General features: G+C 37.5%; 1 protein-coding gene across 1 annotated transcript in view; it reads right to left on the bottom strand.

Moving 5' to 3' along the window:
* The window catches only part of ptk7b (protein tyrosine kinase 7b), a 41,875-nt gene that overhangs the window by 6,758 nt on the left and 20,777 nt on the right, over positions 1–14,340 (bottom strand). Inside the window, exons 4-15 of the mRNA XM_062995407.1 lie at positions 13,488–13,590; positions 12,458–12,621; positions 10,693–10,840; positions 9,024–9,154; positions 7,660–7,926; positions 6,732–6,868; positions 5,167–5,302; positions 4,730–4,849; positions 3,562–3,711; positions 2,522–2,666; positions 1,240–1,367; positions 37–237 (exon numbers count right to left, since the gene is read on the bottom strand). Coding sequence (XP_062851477.1) covers positions 37–237; positions 1,240–1,367; positions 2,522–2,666; positions 3,562–3,711; positions 4,730–4,849; positions 5,167–5,302; positions 6,732–6,868; positions 7,660–7,926; positions 9,024–9,154; positions 10,693–10,840; positions 12,458–12,621; positions 13,488–13,590 — 1,830 coding nt within the window. The remainder of the gene's footprint in view (positions 1–36; positions 238–1,239; positions 1,368–2,521; positions 2,667–3,561; positions 3,712–4,729; positions 4,850–5,166; positions 5,303–6,731; positions 6,869–7,659; positions 7,927–9,023; positions 9,155–10,692; positions 10,841–12,457; positions 12,622–13,487; positions 13,591–14,340) is intronic.

A 14,340-nucleotide genomic window follows, 5' to 3' on the forward strand; every position in this document is an offset into this window, starting at 1 on the left:
TTAAATGGGGAATTTAAGTTCAAACCGAACACTTACCATTAAGACATTCCATCTCCGGCTCCTCCCCATCCTGTCCTTTCTGCAGTCTCTTGGCATTGCGTCTTTTCTTACAGTAAAACATAAGGCCCAGCACAGCGATAATGTAAGCAACAGCCGCTCCCACGGAAAGACCGATGGTCTGGATCATCTTGTACGGCGTTTTCCCTTCATCTTCACTGGGAGTGCTTCTTGGCTTCTCTGAAGCGTGAGCAAAAAAGTCTTTAATGTTTAACTACAAAGTGTTTCTGTATCAATATTCTTTCTGACAGAGGAAATGCTACACCGAGGTCAGTCATCTAGTTTGAGAGTCTTGGACTTGAACCTACTGTAAGTCCAAATTAAGCTTCAGTTGTTAGGTCTTGTGACTTCTTTATGATTTCAGAATAAACTTGGCTTGAGTTACTAAGACTCAGATGTGTATACTCTGTTTAATTTAGGGTTTGCTTACTTATACCTAAAAGCAATTTGGAATATCCAAGGATCAGGGTTTGATCCTTGCCTTAGTCACTATTTGTAAGAGTTTTTTCTAGGTTCTCAGGGCAGCAGACCTACCGTGATGCTGAGCTGGATTAGGTGTGTACATTAGGTGGATACAGGATTAGGTGTATATATTATTCATGAAAAATTAACAGTATCCACACAGAGTTTCACTGATCCTGACCTTGCACTTTTTAGTTTTACAAATCCGAATACGACATTCAAATTACACTTATTTATCAGCACAGATGAGTTTAATCATGTGTGTTCATTAGTGGAACAAACTAGAAATAGAACATTGTGTTTAGTGCAAATACATTTTGACTTTAATGTTATTAGAAAAGTTTGTTGGATTGATGTCTTGTGACCAATAATAAGCACCAAATAGCCAGTTAGTAAGTTAGAAGGTCAAATGTCCCGCATTTTATTTCCAGAATTAATACCGACTAAGTTTAAGTCACGTAATGTGTGTTGCAGACCATAGCTGGATACTAACCAGCAAAAAGAGGGTCTGGTAAAAGAAACATGCTGCCTTTGTTTAATGCTTTTGTCAAGTGTGGATGAAACGAGTGGGGAGAAAATCCAGAGCTCCCTTATGTACACCATGTGCTATAGGGATACATTAACACTACACTCAAAAAGTTGAGCAAAGAATCTGACTGTAATAAGATCTATTTTTATACTGTGTCATTTTGACATGTAATACTTAAAACTTAATCTTACCAACGACAAAGAGTTGTGCCACATGATCTTTGATGCTGCAGCTGTTGCCGGCGATACACGTGTACCTTCCTGTGTCATCAGTAGAGACATCTTTAATGACAAGAGAACCGTTGGGCATCTTTTGAAATCTGAGAATGAGAAGATCAATAACTCAGTTTGTTAAAGGAATTTACAGTAAGCTGGTGATGCCTAGCCACCAACAAACCCCCCACACCCCACATACACAAACACACAGTTACATGCTTTGGCTGAGTAGCTTTTTCAGTCAGTTTCAGAAAAGCTGAATTCCTAAATGAAATGCAAAAACTATATATAAAAAAAAAAATGATGACATGCTCAGTGTGACCCTTACTGATCGTCCTTTGTTGGTTGTTGTGATGCTGCGGGCTTGCAATGACTGTGTCCGCATTGGTCATAATGCCTGAAAACTCAGCACTAGCTTTTATTTACAGAATGAATTCTTGAATTGCACATAATGCATAAATTATCTTGGTATTATAATTATTTAGTATTATTGCATTTATTTCATTTCGTATTTGTTTTATCCTAATTTATTTTATCCAGATATCATCTAGGCCAGCCACGGCAGGAGGGTCCTTTGTGAGTCTTGGCCCTCATGTTTGTTTCCTCATAACCCTTAAATAGTTGCTCTTAAAACCCATGGCTTAGTCATTAGGGTTAATAACCTGGATCTCTCTGAAGCTATTCTGAGAGAATGTTCTATAAAGTGATAAGAAAATAAAAATTCTAATTAAGCTATGCTGGCATAAACAAGATCAAATAAAGAAGGTGGGTGTCAGCCTGTAATTGTTGTTAAAGTGTGCTTAGCCTGCTTTTACTGAGCTCTCTGAATCTGGGGTTCAAATCTCAGCTGTGCTAATAGCCAGTCCGGGTCTGTCAGGGTGGCCAAAACAGCCTAGACATTCAAAGTGTCAGAGAAAAGATAACTTTATGTTTGGGGCTTTAAAAATAACAAGACAGTCATCGCAGACTATACAGATAATATTTGGCTCGCCTGAGAGAGGTAGTGCTAAAAGGGATTGCTCATGACAATAATGACCCCTGCTGGGATGGGGGATAATAGAGATTGGTGCATGACTCTCCGTGTGTGATATGGATCTCCGTATGAACCCGACCCATGCAGGTGAAAAGACGACTCTCCCGGTCAGGAGTGGAGGTCAGCAGCAGTAGAAGAAGTGAAATGCAATCAGGTAATTGGGAAATCTGGAAATTTAGCAGAAATGCATTAAAAAAGAAAAGAGGGACAAGAAAAAGGTCCAACCTGGCCGAGTTGATGGAGAGCACTTTATTCTTGACCATCCACTGGATGTAAGGTTCTGGGTGTCCTGTAGCCTGGCAGTGTAGAATGGCAGTGTTTCCCTGGTACACTGTGGTTTGCTCTGGTTTCAGTATAAACTCTGTATAGTCTGTGAAATGAAGGCAGAGTTGAATTAATGTAAGCCATAAAACAGAACCACAGAGAATATGTGCACTAGTAATCAATTTATCAATGATTATATTTTATAAAGCAAACCAGTGTGTTACTGTCATGTTGAAACATTTTTACATTTGTTCAGTTAAAATCAATTGTACCCAATTATTCACATACCCCGAATGTAGCCAGGACAAGTTTGATCCTCAAAATGAGTTTCTGTATTGTTAAGCTCACTTACATAAATACATAAATACAATCTTGAAAACTTTCTGCAAACTGCATCTAGTTGTTAAGTCATTCAGACACAATATAAAAAGGCAAAGTATTTTGTTAAGCTGAACTAATGATACAGTGTAGCCTTTTGTTCCTTAGTGCAACTTTATTCTAATAATAATTGGGATTATTATGATTTAATTACTAAACGTTTTAGCCACACACATTGCGGATAATGAGGTGGATCAAATGTGGCGCAGCGCAGCAGTTCATGTTCATGTGGCGCAGCAGTTTGAGTTCGAGCAAGCACAGGCAACTGGCTGTGTGCAATAAAGACCCCTACTGTCTATGATCAAAAACAAAAGAAAACCAAAAAAACTTACATACATTTATGTATGATCAGTACTTTTGTCCTTCTTTTGCAATAATATCCAGCCAAAAGTCTGTCTAGAACCAGCTTTTTAGAAGCTGAATCTAGCCAAAAATCTGAGCTCAGACGTCACAGACGTTTGAAGAAAACAGGCTACAAATGGCAAAATAATTACCAGTGCACTACTCTTAAATCTTCTGTTAATGCTACTTTGTTTTGTTTAATATTCTAATTGTTATTAATAACTTATTATTTTTATATACACACATACACATACATATCAAGACAACTAAAATGAACAGACCTCCTACAGTGAGAAAAACGTAGGCTCTGATTTCTCCCTGCAGGCTGTTGCTGGCTACACAGGTGTAGTTTCCAGCATCACTCTGCATCACCTCTCCAAAGTGCAAAGTGCCGTTTTTCTGTTTTACATGAGAGGGGAGAGAACTTCCATCTGAAACAAAGAGCGAGACAAAGAGAAATGAGTCTTAAAATTCTTTGCACAGATTTTATTTCACTGATGTAGCCCAGTTCTTATACACAGGTTTTAATTGTTCACGAGCTGGGTTAAAAATGTGCCCGTAAAAAAATTAATTGCTTCTCCTTAAATCTTTTACATCAGATTAACTAGTACTGCTTGCACTAATGTCATGTGTGCAGGTTCTGAAGTTCTAATTAATGAAGAATACACACACAAACACACACTCACAACCCCCTAAAATTTACAATGGCTGAAAAATATACAAAATATATCTTATATTACATTTAAGGTTTGGTCCTGGAATAATTAATGGAGATCCTGCATCCCTACATACCTCCTCACAGACTTAGCTCCTATGATGGCAGGTTTTTCACTGTTCCTCAAACTAGGTTCTCCTCAGTGGGAGGCAGATCTTTCAGTGCTATGGCCCTAAGCTCTGGAACTTCTTGCACCAATCTCTATGTGACTGTACACCAATGTCCTTTTTTAAGTCTCCCTTGAAGAAATTCCTTTTTTTAATCAGTATTTTTCATTTTTTTCATTTTCTTCTTCCAGATAATTATTACTTTTAGGCACTATATATTAAATTATTACATGTTGTTCTTTAAAAATTCAGAAAATTCTGTACCAGTTATTATGATAGAAGTTGAATCAAGTCCTTCAGTGCATGTTGTTATTAAAAAAAAACAATTAACCCATCATTTCATATTTTCCTAAAGCTATATATCCAAGTGTGCTTTATTCTTTTTACATCTGTTGTCTTAAAACCTAGAATCCATCCTTAAAACCTAAATTTTGGTCATAGAGTTTTTAATCACTGATTACACCTGATTTGAATATCTGTGCTGTATATAACATAACATTTTTATGACTGTGCTGCAGCCCCAGCATCAGATCTTAAATCTGATACAAAAAGACAAAATAAACACAAATGCACAGCACTTTCGTTTTGGAATATATTTTTCATATTCAGTTTTCGGTGCTGTCTCACCTGCCCTGGCCCAGTGTATAGTAGGAGTCTCTCGACCTGTAGCAGAGCACTGAATGCTGCCTTCACTATTCCTCTGCAGACACTGAGAGGAACGGGGAGGAGGAGTGAACTTCAGCTTCTCTAAAACACACAATCAGATTATCAGTACACATACTGTACATGTACAACCACAAATATTAGGCTATGACTGCATTAATCATTTGTAGTGTGTTCAACTGCAAAATCATGCAAACCGGTAGCACAGCAACATTAGATAGAGATCTAAACACCTGCATCTAAGCAGGTGTTGAGGACGTGTGATAAACTGTGTGTAATGGCTTTATCAAAACACATTTGTACCCTGTGCTGTTATCACACTTCTGCACTGAATAAACTGTAGTGGTATGTAGAAAGACAAGTGGCAAGTAACACACACACACATGCAGAAAATATCTTACCAAGTACATTGACTTTGGCTTGTCCAGTCAGAAGACCTCCTACTGTCCTGCACATGCAGTTATAGGTCACTCCATCATACACCTCCACACTGTTTATCCTTAGAGTTCCATTAGGGAAAATTTTAAACCGATTGTCCTATAGATAGAGCAAACAAAAGCTGATCATTTACAAATTATTATTATTACTATTATTATTATCACTGCTAGTACAATGTTAATGTTACTGGTTAACAAGGCAGGTTCTTGTGCAATCAATTCAAGGTACTTTAAAAGGCAAGATTTAAAAAGTCAAATAAATAAAGCTACATCAAAGCTAAAAACTGAGGCTTTTAGTTCCAATTTCAAAATGTTAAATATTTGTTCTCTAAAAGCTGGCTGGAGAGCAGAACCTAAATCATGATACTTCAGCTTAGTGTTTACCTTAGGCAACAAAGGCACACTTGACAAATGACTACTTAGTAATTGACAACTGACAAGTCCTGCTAAGCATATATTACTTAAGCATTTCAAACAGATATTTGGCCCAATACTTCATCATTCATCAATCATTTCCAAACAAGTAACACACCATGTTACACCTAGTAACAGTAAATTGGAAAAAGTTCTGAAACCTCCAGCTCTCAAGTTCAAATCTCTGCTGTGCTACTACCCACACAGGCACAATTGGTCATATTGGCTGTGTCAGAGGGAAGTAACAGAATACATGGAATCCTCATTGCAACCCCTAATGACTGGTCAGGATGCCTGCACTAGGGATGATTGATTCAAGGATAGTAGTGCATGATACTCCATACATGGTACATGGGCACATGGTAGTCTGTGAATCTTTTTGGTCTCTTTTGCCTGCAGGTTACAATTGGGGAAATAAATATGACTAGTTTGGAATGAAAAAAAAAACTTCACTAATCAAATTAAAAATGCCCCAACTATACATACATTCACCCTTTTCTAGAATACACCAGTGCTTCATGGCCTCCTGTTTCTTAAAAGCATGCAGCAAATATGCCCAGTCTGTACACTCACATTAATTCCTTAGACTTATTCATTAAACCGTTTAGATCTGAAGTGACTTTAAAAACACATACAGTACTAATGTGCTTTTAAGTATTGAACCTAATACATATTTAATACATGTAATTTTCACCACATCAGTATATTAATCCTGAACTGAAATAATTCAAGCCAAATAGCAATTATATTGTTCTGAATAGCACTGCATATTGACCACTGGCGGATGGAGGCACGTTAAGTACTCTTTCCACCAATGATCCAATGATGGCAATCTTAACCTACAGTATAACAAGATATTCAATAAAAATGCTTTAGGGTGCTTAGGTGGCTGGAAGAAAATTTTAAACTGTTACGAAACCAGTTTCTTGATCAAAATGTATTGAAATAAACTGTTATTTTTATTTTTCTGCTTTTAAAATAATCTGAAGATTATTTTTGATTACCCTAAGTAATAAATTTAAACTGAATGTGTAATTGTTCAGCCATACTTAGACTAAGAAAAGCGATCTGTATTAAATCCTTAATAACAAAACATAAGAAAAAGAAACCCTTACGTCCTCATTAATCTCTTGCAAGTTGCGGTACCATATAACCTGGGGAGGGGGTGTGGCCCGGGCATGGCAGTGCAGATACCCGGGCTGCCCCTCCACCATGTCAGTGTCCCGGGGTTCAGCGGCCCACTCTGGAGGACCTGAGGGTCAGAAAAAGAGACTGTATTCAAATAATTAGCCAAATAAATCACAATTACGAGGGATCTTCAACAAGTTTCCACACTTTCATATTTTCTTTGGAAGCAGTGAGGTGGGAGAAGTAGTGCTTGGTCGTGTCCGAGAGACTGAGAGACGCTTATAGTCTGGATTTAGTGCCATCTGATTTCCACATTTTTGGACACTCAAAGAAGCTTTAAGAGGAAGAAGATGTGATGATGATGTGAAAGCAGCGCTGCGTCAGTGTTTACATTTACATTTTCAGCATTTAGCAGACGCTTTTATCCAAAGCGACTTACACAGTGAGCGGAACACAATGAGGGTTAAGGGCCTTGCTCAGGGACCCAACAGTGGCAACTTGGTGGTGGCGGGGCTTGAACCGGCAACCTTCTGTTTACTAGTCCAGTACCTTAACCACTGAGCTATCACTGGCCGTCTTTATGCACTCAATCAAAAACATTTTTTTGCTGATGGCATTAAATATTTGGTATGACGTGGGGAAGAATGCATCACAAAGGAAGGTGACTGTAGAAAAGTGATGTCATTTGTTTTTGAAATTTTAATAAATAGAGTGAAAAACCCTTGTGTTTATAATGCTTCCAGTTCTATTTTATTGTTTAAATTGTAAAAAATACATATTTGCTGCCTTGTGGTCAATGTTTTTTAGGATAAGCTTTGGATTCACTGTAACTCTGATCAGAATGAAGTGGTTAATGGGGAAGAATTTTTGAGTTTAAAAGAATGTCCTGCAATAGTGTTGGTAATTTGTTCTCACCAGCCACGGTCACGCTCACATCCTGCTGTTTCCGCCCTGCCTTATTCTGAGCCACACATGTGTATAATCCAGAGTCTCCAACCTCAGTCGGGTTGAAGATCAAATCGATGCCCTTTTGGTATACCCGTCCTTTTGAGGGCACTCTCTTGCCCGCTTGCTCCCACCACACCTCTGGCTCAGGATGACCCCCTGGAGGTTCGCAGGTTACCTGCTCCAGGCGGTTCGGAGAGAAGAACCTTGGCAATAGGAAGTTCATGTCTTCAATGTCTGAAATAGGAGAAAGGAAGGTAAACAGATTGTTTGACAGTGATTAATTACAGCAGATTTGCTCCTTACATGAAAAGCTAAAACTATGTAAGTATAAAGCTACTGTATCACTTGATTTTGAAGTCATGCTTCAGCATGTTGACATAATTCAGCTACAGGAGGACCTGAATTATAGAAAGTTCAACAGTATAGAAGACTGCACATAAATTAGGATAAATTAGTGCCGATTAAATGGCACTGTTGGTTCCTACAGGTTCAGAAACATGCTGAATAACCATGGCTATGGCAATTATGTACTCAACATGGGCTGGTAGAGCATAAGATAAGGTAAAATAACACTTTATCAATCCTCATAACACAAGTACAAACAGAAGTAAGTATAGTAAGTCTGTAAGTATATGCACTTACATAAATAACTGTAACTGTTCCTAAAGTGCAGAAAGTATATGATTGTTTAATGATTACAAGAACTACAGAAAAATATCCAGTGCAGATGACTATACATTGATGATTAGATGAATTAGAGACCAGAGCTGTACAGTCTGATGGCTTTAGGGAGGAATGACCTTGTGAAGCGTCACTTCCTGCAGAGGGGCAGGAGCAGTCTGCTGCTCAGTGTACTCCTTTTTTCCTGTAGTGATTGCTGACACCTTTGCCAGCATCCGCCTCTCCGCCACTATCTCCACTGTGTCACCCTCAGTAATGAGCTGGCCTTCCTAATGGTCTTGTTGAGTCCTTGGCTGTGATACTGCTGTCCCAGCACACAACATGATTGCCAATCTAGAGGACTGTTGTGTGAAATGTAACAGTATATGCTTCCAGGGTGAGAGAGTGGAGTGAAAAGAGTGTGTGAGGCAGGATGGGTAGTAATGCCAATGCTATAAGCTTTACCATTATTACTGTATTAAATGAACTGTACCTTTTTATATGGTTCTTAAATGTTGTTCTATAGGGCATGTAGTATTTTATTAACATTCATGAAGTCTTTAGTGGTAAAGAAGTTATTTGTGATTTAAACACTTTGCTGGCAGATGTGTAGTGTTAATAGTGTTTTATAATGTTTAATGTAATACACATGTATACCTAAATGTGGTTACCTGCAATGTGCAGCATGGCTTCTGCATGCACCTGCTTATCATTTCCATAGTGAGCCACACACTTATAGCGACCTGTACTCTTAACCTTCACCTGAGTGATGTGTAAGGTGCCGTTGTTATACACTGTCACCCTGAAAGACACACACACAAACACACGCACTATTAAATAACAGACTTCTCCTGATATGTTTAAGCATATGTGTAAGTAAGGTAATGAATAAAGTGTAAGTTTTAGCAACAAGCATTTAGATGTAAATAAGATACAGTATAAGCAACTGCAATCTAAGAACCATCAACCAACATGGCTGACCACACTGACCACATTAAGGCAAGCTCTTTCCCCCGCAGTGCTTCAACAAGATTGCACAGTGCATGCTTTTTTCCTTCTGTTTCCAGTATAAATCCTAATTAATTTATATGTTTTGGGTTAGAGAATTGTTTGCACATTGTAATATGAGCCCATTTTAGAACTAAGTAAAAGACTTGCATAGGATGATTTAATGTAGTTAATTAGATTTAGAACTGGGCTGTTTATTGGACTGGAAAATCAACACAAGCCCATTGCTTCATGTAGAATTTTAGTTATTAAATAATCTCAGGCTAAAGATGCAGAGTTTGTAAATGCAATTGTTTTAGCTATGCAAGATCAGTAACACATATTGTTCCAAAATGAGTCAGGATGCAATTCATAATGCAACACAAGCACAACCTGCCTTCTTAACGTTGAAGACAGGGGGCGCTGTTGCAACTGCATCAGCTTTGGGACGAATTTGGAGCTGTATCTTTCAGAAAATACTGATGTTTGTAAGTAATTAGGTAAGAAAGTAGGTTAGTTAGGTATGTAGGTAAGTAAGTAAGTATGTAAGAAGTATGTAAGTTGATAGGTAGGTAAGTAGATAAATACTTAGGTAAATAATTAAGTAAATAAGAAGTAAGGAAGTTAGTAGGTATGTATGTAGGCAGGCAGGTAATTAAGTAACAAAGTAAGTAGGTATAGGTAAGTAAGCAAGCAAGCAAATGAGTAAGTAAGTTAGTAAGTAAGGAAAGAAAGAAAGAAAGAAAGAAAGAAAGAAAGAAAGAAAGAAAGAAAGAAAGAAAGAAAGAAAGAAAGAACGAACGCTTTCACTGATTAAACTAATTCTCTCAGTTCTAGGCAATCTTGGTAACTCATCTGCAGATCTATGCAGTTCTGGCTCCAAAAGCAACAGAAAAATCTGAATCAAGTTAGTCTAATGCATTCCTTATTAAACCACCGTGCTTCAAAAGAGCATGACAGGAAATGGTCAGGAACAATCTGTTTCTTAATGTGCAGACAGAATTAACACAAACATAAATTCTCATTATTTCAGCAGTAGTGTTACCACAAGAGAATAAAAATGCAAAGAGAAAGACTGTGGTGATGTGATGACAGATGATAACAGACAAAAAGAAGATAGTGAGTTAAAGATTAAAACAAAACAAAAGAGAGAAAAAGACACAAGGCAAAACTAATACAAAAATAAAGAAATAAAAATTAGCGAGACAAAAAAAACAGACAAAAAAGTTACACAATTAAATACCACAATAGTAGAGAAGGGAGAGTGTGGGGAAAAAAAGACAAAGAAATGACACAAGATGAAAAGAGACCAAATGATTTTGGACAAAAAAAAATACAAGGTTTTTGGCTGACCGTGACTTGTTAACGACAGGCTCTTCATCATGGAGCCACTCTACAACGGGTGGAGGTTTGGCAGAGAACTGGCAGTGGAACACAGCCTCCTCGTTCCTGAACACCACCTGATCCTCTGGAGCCACCAGCAGACGAGGAATCGTCTTATCTGAGACACATTAGGACACAGAGGATGTTGAACGTGCTGCTGTTGAGTTATGAAAGCCATGGAACACAAGCCAAAGTGAAAAACATGCACACACTTCTCTCGTGTCTTGTATTATTAAAAGCTTCTGCTGGCAGTGAGCGGTCCCTTGATAGGGTAAAACTGTCACTTTTCTTTTATCTTAATAAAACAGGTCAGAGCACAGAGGTGCAATATAAACACCGAGTGAAAGATGGTAGACAGTCCCAGACTAAAACCACACACAAACCTGTACCATCACCACTGGAAAAACAATGAATATTTAATGTGAAACTCGTTTGTATTTAAATACAAATCTGTAAAAATTTTGAAATGTGATAAATCTGATGATTAGTCTTTTTACAGAATTAATCGTTCTCTCTTGCTCTTTTTCTGTTGTTTGAATTTTTATATTGTTTAAACCCTTGCTGGGTGGCTCGGTGGGTAGCACTGTCGCCTCACAGCAAGAAGGTCCTGGGTTCGATCCCCAGGAGGGGGTGGTCCGTGTCCTTTCTGTGTGGAGTTTGCATGTTCTCCCCTTGTCTGCGTGGGTTTCCTCCCACAGTCCAAAAACATGCAGTCAGGTTAATTGGAGACACTGAATTGCCCGATAGGTGAACGGGTGTGTGCGCGTGTGTCTGCACATCCAGGGTGTTACTGTGTAACCCCCCCGCGAACCTAACTGGATAAGCGGTTAAGAAAGTGAGTGAGTTAGAGTGAAAAACCTTTGCTGTTTATTCCAAAGCTTTTATATAAAAAAGTTATATCCTTAATGAACTTTCTCTTAATGAGTTTATATCACATATTCACTACATCTTCTGTTTTTATCCCGAGGCGGTTCTGATGGAAAACTTTTTACCCACCAGAGGATGAAACCTGCACGATTGAGACTGCCATGCCAACGATGCCGTACCTGCTAGAAATGACAGGAATCTGCCATGTCTGCATTAAAAATCTCCAGAATTAAAAATCTATAAGACTAAACTACAGACTGGACTGAACGATCGTTTGTTGTTTAAATGTGTGGTTTGTTTAAATCTAATTCATTTAAATTCTCTGCAAGGCCAACCAGTAAGAAAAGGTCCCTGTTGAGCCTGGTTCAAGGTTTCTTCCTGTAATTTAAGAGAGTTTTTCCTTGCCACTGTTACCCTCAGCTTGCTCAACGTGTTTTTTTTTTCTGGACCTGGATGCTGTAAACTTGCCTGAAAAAAATGTCTACTGTAAATAAACACTATATAAATACATTTGTCTTGACTATTTGTGCCCTTCAGGTGAGGCCATGTGCAGGTGTGTAATTGTAAAGAGTTTCAGTCAGATTTCATTTGTGCATTCTTTAATCTTTTCTGTGTTAATAAATGACATGACAATAAATGAACTGGTCCTCATTTCAGTAACACAGGACATTTGAATGAATATGTAGGAGTTCCCAAACAATTAAGTAAATAATAATTTAAATATAATTTAAAAATATTTTTTTTATATTTCTTATGTTTATTTAATATTTTCATACTGAGATCTTTATAACATTTTTGCCAATATTCAACCAGTGTATCAATAATTCTGAATATGACTTTTCACATAAAATCACACATATGTTCATACCTATAATGTTGAGGGTAAAGTTGGTACTGCTGCAGAGATGGCCTGCACCATTGCGAGCACAGCAGCTGTATGTGCCGGAGTTTTCAGGGACTGGCTTTTTCAGAATCAGACTTCTGTCCCTAACAGACAGTGATCCTCCATCTTTGTACCACTTACTGTTTGGCCTGTACAGAAATACAGTGAGCTTTAGGCTTTAATTTTACAAAAGAAAATCTTTAAGCATTCTTATTACAATAAACTTCATGCTTAAGTTATACAACAGAACATTCATTCAGTCTTTCTTAAATATTTAAAAGGAAACGATTAGCAAAACAAGTTTCCTCTTTCCTCAAATTAATAAACAAAAATACATAAAATGTGTTAATATCTGAGGTTTTGCTTTTTCGTAAATACATGCCCATTTCTTATACTGGCTAAAAGTATGTGGACACCCCTCCCACATTTTGAGATCAGGTGTCTAGGCCACACTTATTGCTAAAAGGTGTAAAAAATCAATTACAGAAAATAATTTATAATATTTTAATTTTGTGAAAGCAGTCTGGTAAATGTCCTACAGTGGTGCCTGACCTCACAAATGCACTTTTTTGGCTGAATGGGCTCAAAAGCGTAGAAATACAATATGAGCATGGCTGCAAGTGGGCCCATTTCATATTAATGAGCATAATTTTGAAATGGGATGTTTAACAAGCTCAGTGCAGGTGTCTACATACTTTTGGCCATATAGACTAATATGGACATATGGACTAATCTGTATTTAGAAATTCCAGCTCAGTGGAATTACATTATCATCTGAAGCTTTCTGTTCAATTTACATTTTATAGTATACCGTTAAATTCAATTAAAAACTAAAGTAGCAGTAATCACACCTAAAAATGCTTTTTGTGTCTAACACTAATACTCAAAATACAGTTTGTTCTAACATGGTGCAGTTCTGTGTGTTCCTATTATAGAAAAAAATTGATACAAAACAACAAGAAGCCAAATAATAATGTGGCAAATGAAAAATGAGAAAAGGGAACTCCTGGCTCACCGTGGGTGCCCATCAATCTGACACAGTAAGATGATTTGTTCAGCATTATCAATCTCCTCTACAGAGGTGGGTTCTTTCAGAGTCACTGGCCCATTATCAAGCCCTGAGGTGTAAAAGAAAAAAACATCAGAAATGCAAACATTCCCACACTACAGTATAAATAAAACTGTGGAATACAGTATTTATATAATATGGAGGTGCAAATAACACCTTCAGATTGATTCTACAGAGACAAGCCAGATCCAAACCAAGCAAAGTCTTAATGGAACAATGAAAATATGTTGGCGGGGAAGGGGTGTACCGCAGATAAACTCCAGGCTACTTTCACTTGGATTCTCATTGTAAACAACAAAAATGAGAAGCTGCTTCACAAATCTGATCTGAAAGGCCAACCTCCCATAGGCACATGTAATTATGCAGTATTCAAATCAACCATAATTGTACCAGGATGGACCCGGGATGAAGTTTTAAATTTATTGTTGACAGTGATTTTTCTAGACGTTATTGTGAATTTAAATAATGTAAACACGACATGTTTTTTGATGCTATCCATGTTTTTATATGACAATAGCTTAGTACTTAAAAGCCAAGGTTTTATGCTTTGTCTTTGTTTAGCCATTTTTCAACTATAAGCACACTCTCCAATATGTAGAAGGAAATTGTTAACATGTTAAAAATCAACCTAAATTATAAATAATTATTAATTATAAAACGGATAGTTCCGGTCCTAAAATCTGATTGGCTGAGCCGCGTTCGAAGCCGTTGTAAAATCCCCGATATACGCGCACCTATGACCACCTCACATCATTCCATATTAATACGCCACTGAAAAGAAAAAGTACAAACTTGGTTG

This window comes from Trichomycterus rosablanca, chromosome 5, assembly GCF_030014385.1.
Source record: "Trichomycterus rosablanca isolate fTriRos1 chromosome 5, fTriRos1.hap1, whole genome shotgun sequence".
In the NCBI taxonomy this organism is placed as follows: domain Eukaryota; kingdom Metazoa; phylum Chordata; class Actinopteri; order Siluriformes; family Trichomycteridae; genus Trichomycterus; species Trichomycterus rosablanca.